This window comes from Halichoeres trimaculatus, unplaced genomic scaffold (assembly GCF_033239565.1).
Source record: "Halichoeres trimaculatus isolate MK-OKI-2021-1 unplaced genomic scaffold, fHalTri1.1 fHalTri1_scaffold_7, whole genome shotgun sequence".
NCBI lineage: Eukaryota > Metazoa > Chordata > Actinopteri > Labriformes > Labridae > Halichoeres > Halichoeres trimaculatus.
The window spans coordinates 16,697,659-16,705,936 of NW_027437185.1; the positions used below are offsets into that span (position 1 = coordinate 16,697,659).

General features: G+C 41.7%; 1 protein-coding gene across 1 annotated transcript; it reads left to right on the forward strand.

The window, feature by feature from the left end:
• The first annotated feature begins 3,118 nt into the window (after positions 1–3,118).
• dusp1 (dual specificity phosphatase 1) lies at positions 3,119–6,395 on the forward strand. The gene is made up of 4 exons (XM_074674885.1): positions 3,119–3,826; positions 4,072–4,217; positions 4,321–4,540; positions 5,223–6,395. The coding sequence occupies exons 1-4, from the start codon at positions 3,418–3,420 to the stop codon at positions 5,576–5,578; spliced, it is 1,131 nt and encodes a 376-aa protein (XP_074530986.1). The 5' UTR covers positions 3,119–3,417; the 3' UTR covers positions 5,579–6,395.
• Positions 6,396–8,278: the final 1,883 nt, after the last annotated feature.

Below are 8,278 nucleotides of genomic sequence, written 5' to 3' on the forward strand. Positions count from 1 at the left end.
TGTTGGAGGGAGCATTGGAGGGAGGAGGGTAAATTGTTTTTAGGTTTTATGTAACTTGAAGGGACTCAATATGCAAACTTCTTTAAGTTACATGTAAAATTTGATAATGAAGCTTTTTTGTTGTATATTATTCCAATAGTTTTTGTTTTCCCACAGCTGTTTTGTTGTAACAGAAATGTTGAAGGACAGAGTGCTACTTTTACTAATTTTAAGTTCCTCCTACTTCAGTTTTCAAGCTAAATATTTCAAAGCACTCTATGATGTTAGTGTAGTTTATGTTTTGCAAGTATTTGAATGTTTCCAGTGTTTTTTAACGTACTAAATTCAAAACTTGTCATTGCAAACATCTTGTCAGATTGATAATTGTTGTTGTGGTGTATCCGGGCCTTTCCAAGCTTTGGGTTGATGTTAACAGTTACAAATTGTGGTGTAAGAACAAAACAAAATGGGAAATAACTCTGGGGAATAGCTCCTTGTGTCTTAATGATTTTATAGTCTACATTCATATGACGTCAGTCTTACAATAAACTTTGATTATTCTACAATTGTGTCTGGAGTTTTGACCCCTTCCATGTATGTTATGTAATTATGTTAACCCATATTTCAGTGAATCAGTGAATAACTGCCTGTGGCCTAAAACAATCAACCATACTAACACTTTCAGTGTTACCTGAAGTAATTTTTCACGAAAACTTCTGTAGTAATACCAGAAATTAGGCTCTAAGTGGCCTTTTAACATGGCATCACATAAAGTAACAATGCTAAAAGACTTTCAGGTTCAAAGTTGGCAAATTATTCACACATATGTATGGCCAGCTCAAAAACACCAAAGAAAACCAACTACTTGAACATTATATGTACTGTGTTTTCAGAACCAATAGGTCATTTTCTAAAAAGGTTAACTTTCAGGCTAAAAGTATTTTTTCCCCACACTAGAATCAGTAAAATACAGAAAAGACCTACATATGACTGTTCTGAAAGGAAATCAACATACTCCACCAGTGAAGATTTTCCCATATGCAAATGAATGTAGGTCTCCCCATAAACATGTGGTATAACAAAACATCTCAGCTTAGATAACTTTAAACCACAAGAAGTTAACACAGATTCTGTGTTTTCCCACCGATGGCTCAGCTGTTGCCCATAGCGACAATGACAGTAAACAGACTGGGATGACAGCAAGTGACAGCACTTTATGGACCACAGGAAATGCCTTTTTGTCATCCTCTGTTTCGCTTCCCTTTCTGGGTGAGAGCTTCAGTTGGTTGCGGGCCATAATTATGGGAATCCAAAACAAAGCATCAACTCAGACGCTATTTTCAGACCTCAATATCAACAAGCTGACATGCACTGAATAGACTCACATTTTATTTGTTACTGTAAGGCAAGTTTTGGTTTCATGCTCTGCATATTGGGTTAGCGTAAATTATCAGCAGCTGAAGAAACTGATTTTGTCCTCTGTTTTGTGAAGTTTCTGTCAAACTGACAGTGTACATACTGACTGACTGAATAAATAGGATTTTTTGAAGAGTAATGTATTTTACTTCCTAATGAAAATGCTGTTGCTTAACCAGGTCTCCTCGATGCTGTCTGGCTTTGCTCAACCTTTTTGTCTTACTTCTTCCCACCATGTCGTAAGCCCTCCATTATGTCTGAAGGAAAGACGCACTTGAATTAAGGACGAAATGTTTGGGTACAGGCTGTTTTCAGTTTGACCCTCCTCCCCTGTATAGTGTGCTACATTCCTGCTTTGTGGCATGTGCCTCACAGTTGACTCATCTCACAGGAGTGCGAGGTTAAACTGGCTGGAGAGTTTTTGCACTCTGTTGTGACTGCAGACATTTGTGTCCTTAAAGCTTCCTCTTCCATCCCCCTCTTCCTTTCCCACATCACACATCTATGTTTCCTTCGCTTAAATTCAAGACAGCTTGGATGTGGATTGAGCGAGCTGAAAGTCCTCACTTCTTTAGGTCACAGCAAAGTGAGAATGATGTCATGGCCTACATAGTTTGTGTCAGCCTAATCCCATCGCAGCAATAAACACATAACGCTCTTATCACAGAAATCATTACAGCCCAGCAAAAAAGCTTATTACACAGTAAAAAGTTACTTTATTTTACATTGACACGCTATAACATAGATGGCTCTATAGGGCTGAAACTAAAAAGGTAATTTGACTAAACAGCTTTGTCGTAACATTACCTGTTCTTGCTCGGTAAACATTTGTTTCACAACAAAACCAGCCCAGTGTGTGTCTCTGCTGTGAGGTTTCAACACACCCATGTGTCAGCTTAGACGCCTGTTGCCCGTCAATGATGATCCTCCTACTTTCTTATGAGGACACAAAAGTGTTGCCCACTCTGAGTCAGCAAACTGATAAACAGAAGGGATTTCCCAAAGTGATTATAATCCTCATTGCTTTAAAAACGTGCCAAAATTTTTTAGTTGAGGAAACAAAACCTTGTCATATGAAACAAAAACTGAGGTCAAGAGATCTCCATCTGGTGTTGTCTTCCTGGTAGACTGCTGTTTTGTTTCTCAGCATGTGGAAATTTACTGGACTTCAGATTTCTATACAGTGATTAACTTTTATGGTTAGCCTTTGCTCTCGGCGCATTGAACACTATGTACCCCTGACTAATAAAAACAAAGAATTAACTTTTATGGCCCCCAGGCTGATATTTACTTATTATCTTGTTATTTGTCAACTCTCAGGTGAAGAGGCAAAATAGAAATCTAATCAAATACAAACCTCATGGAAAATTTGGAATTTTCTTTAATAAAGACTCTAAAATTTGAGAAACGTTTGATCAGTTGAATAGAGATTTTATCGAAAAAATTTTAATATCTATCCAAAATATAGGATAGAGATGCAGAGCAACAATATCAGTAAGGACAGGAGGCTACTCAGTCTCGCATTTAAACTTGAGAGACACCGCGTGCCCGCGTACGTGCATTACGTTTGTCCAGAAATGTCCCGCATGTGCGCGAGCCCCGTTCGGCCCTGCTGCTCTCGGGGGGGGAGAGGGGAGGGGTGTATGGATGACGTCCACGGTTCTGGCCAGAAGCCAAAGGAGGCGGTCGCCTGACGTCAGTAGTTTCTCATTCACAAGCACGAGCCGTATATATAGGCTCTTCGAAGCGCCGTGTAGTAGAAGCTACTCACGAAAAAGTTCACTATATTTAAAACTTTTTTACTTTAAAAGGAGAATCATCACAAACGAAAACTCTCAAGAAGAAGAAAGGACAACCTAGATAGTCTTTCAACGTTGTTTTCGTGTTTGTGATTGTTTTTTTCCAACTCAACAAACAACCCGGAACAAAGGACTCGCGGTTCTGAATTAATTTGTAACGTTTGGATACGAGTTTTTCTTTCTGCTACAACTTAAACTTTTGTTTACCTCTTGTAAAAGCTTTATGTATTTGGATTTAACCTTCTACTTCGGCCGCCCTACTATGGTCATAATGGAGGTCCCGACCATCGACTGTGCGTCCCTCCGTGGCTCGTTGGAGGGCGACGTCCCCGGCTGCCTGGTGCTGGACTGCCGCTCCTTCCTCTCCTTTAACTCATCCCACATATCGGGCTCCACCAACGTGCGCTTTAGCACCATAGTTCGCCGGAGAGCCAGAGGAGGTCTTGGGCTCGAGCACATTGTCCCCAATGAGGACACAAGAAACAGACTCCTTTCAGGGGAGTATGAGTCTGTAGTGCTGCTTGATGACCGCAGTTTGGACTTAAGCCAGGCGAAGAAAGACGGGACTTTGATGCTTGCTGTTACTGCTCTGTGTCGCGATCCATGTGGAGCAAGGATTTTTATTCTGAAAGGTAAGGAAAAACAAGTAGATTCATGTTTTTAAAAGACTTAGGCCTAGCACAAATGTTTGACTGTATCTTAACAACGGGGTAACAAATGTGGATTACAGCTGTCACCACACCAGCTGGCCCTGGAGTAAACAATGTTCCAAAATAGCCTCACGAGCAGTCTTCACCTTTTAGGATTCAAGATTTGAACATGGATGTGTTTCTACTGTCCCATTATCTGACCACACTGTCTTTTCTTCCCCTTTTAGGTGGTTTTGACTCATTTTCCTCAGAGTACCCTGAGATGTGTACCAAACCTTCCCCTCCACAGGGGCTTAGTCTGCCCCTAAGCTCCAGCCACCCAGGAAGTGCAGATCCAAGCTGTAGTCCATGCAATACACCTCTATATGACCAGGTTTGTATCTTTGTATTATCATAGTAAGAGCAAGACAAGTTTTGTTGTCTTAGTTTTTGTTCTTTTTACATGGACTAAATTTTTTTTATTTGCTTCTGTCTAGGGAGGCCCTGTGGAGATCTTGCCTTTCCTGTACCTTGGCAGTGCTTACCATGCTTCAAGAAAAGACATGCTAGACATGCTAGGTATCACTGCTCTAATCAACGTGTCTGCCAACTGCCCCAACCACTTTGAAGACTCTTTCCTCTACAAGAGCATCCCAGTCGAGGACAACCACAAAGCTGATATCAGCTCCTGGTTCAACGAGGCGATTGAGTTTATCGGTGAGCAGACACCTTATATTTACTGCCTAAACTGCCAAATGTGAGCGCCTATCACAGCTGTCACCTCCTGAGCCAGTTGAAGAAACACCAACACCCAACCCCCCTCTTCCTTCACTTCTCCCTTTGAGTCCTGGATTTAAATTTTAAAAAAGTTCCCTCCAAAACTGGCCAGCTGGCCTGGCACAGGCTCCCCACTCCACCACATTGGTGGCTACATCATCCCCACCTCCCAGGCATAGAAAAGGGGATGCCCCCTCTTATGAGTGTGGAGGCAGTGGCCTCAAACAGGCTCTTGTAGTGGGGAGGCTGGCCAGGCTTGAATAGCTTCCCCTCCATGCCGCTCTTTGTTCTGGCCAAACAATAGGCAATTTCTCCTCACTCACTGTCGGCCTTCCTCCCAGATCAATACCCCCAGCAGGGGTCTGTTCCCCTCCTTTGTCCATTCAGACTGCCTCCTTTGGGGATAACCCCCACAGGCTCACACCCTGCACCCCTATTAGCTCTATTCCTGTGTTTTAATGAGCACTCTGAATTTAAATAGCAACTGAAAGTGTTGCAAAGACCTTTGTGTGTTTGCCTCCTTGTGGCAGGCAGATTCACTTAGACCTCTTGTATAAACACTTCACCACCTGATAGATGTTTACAGTGCTCTAATGTTTGTTTTTCTTCTCTTTCCCTCCAGATTCTGTAAGAAATAAAGGGGGTCGAGTTTTTGTGCATTGCCAAGCCGGCATCTCCCGCTCTGCCACAATTTGCCTTGCCTACCTCATGAGGACGAACCGGGTTAAGCTGGATGAGGCCTTTGAGTTTGTCAAGCAGCGTCGCAGCATCATCTCCCCAAATTTTAGCTTCATGGGTCAGCTCCTTCAGTTTGAGTCCCAGGTCCTGGCCACATCAACCTGCTCATCGGAGGCTGGCAGCCCAGCTATGGGCAACAACAGCACAGTCTTCAACTTCCCTGTCTCCATCCCTGTACACACGTCTGCTGGTCAGCTCTCCTTCCTCCACAGCCCCATCACCACCTCTCCAAGCTGCTGAGAAAGGAGAGGCTGACTATCTGAACTTGAACTGTAACTAAACACTATGCTGATCATTAACCATTCAATGGTTCAGTGGTGATACTGGTATCACCGGGCAATGTGGGAGCTACTGTTAGAATCAGGTCATTTGACTTTGCCAGCAAATTATCTGTTTGTTGACATCATCATTTCAACGGGAGATTTAAAACTACCATCAGGCAGTATTCTAGTACCTATTCTAATACCTCCTAAATGTGAAGTTCATAAACACATTCAATCTTAGATGGCTTTATGAATGGCTGAAAGAAGTAGAGTTTATTCCTGAATAGGAACTTTGAAGTAATATCCTTTATTAAAAAGGATGATTTTTTTTTCATGAAGGCAACAGCTGTTGATAATCAGAATCATTTTGAGCAAACAAAAAGTAGAGGGCTAACTGTTGTCTCAGGAAAGTTAACTTACCCCCTCAAATGTTTGCTTTGCTTTGCTTTGCTTTCTATACTGTTGTGGTTTGAGGAAGCAATTAGAAAGTTGCTCCTTCACGTGACGAACAATGAATGTATCCCCCTCTTTGCAAAACAGATGCAACAGAGATCCTCTGTTCACCTTTGAGAGTTGAATGGGTTGCCAAATCAGAAGCAAAAACCTGCCTTTCAAGACATCATGTAACTTTGACGATCCTGACACTTTGGGGAAATGGACCATTAAATACCTCATGTTTCTGTACTGTGTGCTGCAGTGCTGAGACAACAGAACCCCACAAGTAAGAAAAGGGGGAATGTAGTCTTCAGCTGCTGCACTCTGATATATTTATTGAACTAAAGTAATATATTTCTTTATCGTATCTATTTTTGTTATTTGTTTATATGTTGTTTTTATACAGTTGAATAAATCTCATTTGACTTTCGTAAACAGCTCAAGGTTTTCTCTTTTCTTTATTTCTTGTATGTGTCAATTATTAGGACAGGATTAGCTCGAGATAGATGTGACACATTTTCAACAACTCCCTTTATAATCACAGTTAATAACTGGTAAATTTGGAAAATGATAAAAACAAGTTCAGCTTTGCACATAAAATATCGTCTTCTACTGTTACAAACTTATCCATTTCAGTTCCAAAGACAATACACAAACCACTCCTTTCCATACCTGAAAAGCCCTGTGAGGAAACTCATTAAGAAAAATGTGTTTGAGTATTTGGCCAAACTTTTAGGACATGTTTTGCCCCTAGCTAATCATTGTTTACATCACTAATGTGGGTACATTCATCCATTTAGAACTTATTTCATCAAACAAAAGATGTCAGAAACATGTTTTCCAATGCAGCCATCACTAGTTTCTCAACCCAAGTTAAGCTTGAAGGAGCTAAGTCTTTAGCATTTATGCTATCTCAACAAAACAATTGTTTCATTATTATTACATAGCTAAGATCCCTATTGATGACATTGACTATTGTTAAAAGTGTTAATGTGTAAATGCAAGTTAACTCCAATGTCTCAGAAAATTAAATTGATAACAAAACCAGGAGACAAACATTTAAATTCCAAACCAGACTTAAACCATTTCACTGTTGTGCTTCTTTGTTCCCATCATTCCCTGTTCTTGCTCCATGTAAAGGAATTCTACCATATTGCTGAAAAAGAATCAGCCCTTATAAGAGGCATGATGTCATGGCATGGGCTCTTGTTGGGGCCACACTCCCTCTGTGAACCCGTGTGAGATCAGGGCAGCAGCAGGAGGCCCAAAGAATCAGCCAAGGAGCACGTCCCTCTGCGGCCACAATAGGAGCAGCTGCGAGGCGTTTGGGAAAAGTGTGACAACTAAAGAGCATTCAGGGCTCAGTCAAGCAGCGGCCTTGTGTCCCCTGCCTCACACACCAATGGGGAGGTGGAGTCAGAGAAGGCCGTGAAAGGGAAAGGAATATGTTGGGTTTGCAAATTAGCCAAAACATTGGCTGTGACCCTCAGAGGGCTGTGAGAAAGAACTTCCTCCTGAGCTGATTATGAAGATGATACCAGAACACCCCCACCCCCTCTTCAAAATAACTGTCTTTCATAAGAAACATAGATTGTGTGGAAATAACCTTCACATTTAATGTCAGATTCATTTTAATACATGGCCTCTAAAACTGACAGAATGTATTTTTGGACTAACATCCACCTCCTGTCTGTGACAGTAATGCAAATGTTGGTGTGTGAATGAAAACAGCACAGTGACGTTGGCTCTTTGATGAAAGGCTCATTCATGACCTCACCAGCTTCCTCAGACAAGCTGTGGTTTGGGTGACATATGTGCACCCCCCTCCCGCTTAAGCAGCCCATCCGCCTTTGTGTCTTCAGATTTCCTGTTGTCAGGAGGGCGGCTGGTTGCAGTGTGTGTGTTTGTGTCTGCGTGTGTGTGAAAGTCGTTAGGCGTCTTTTATGATCTGATGAGGGTGCTCTGGAGGGAAAAAGGCCCTCAGTCAACGGTCGGGTCAGGCACATTAAAGCGTTGAGACTTATAGTATGACATTCTGTGTGGTGTGAGACAAGGCCAAGGTGTTAGCAACATTTGGTCAGACTCAGAACCAAGCTACTTAATTTTGATCAGAAATATAAAAAAAATATAAAGTTTTGTGTACTTGATTTATACAGTACCATCATATCATCACATCATCTCTTTCTGTTTGTATTAGTCAAAGAGAATGACACAAATGTCACTATGCTGTCAATTGGCTGTT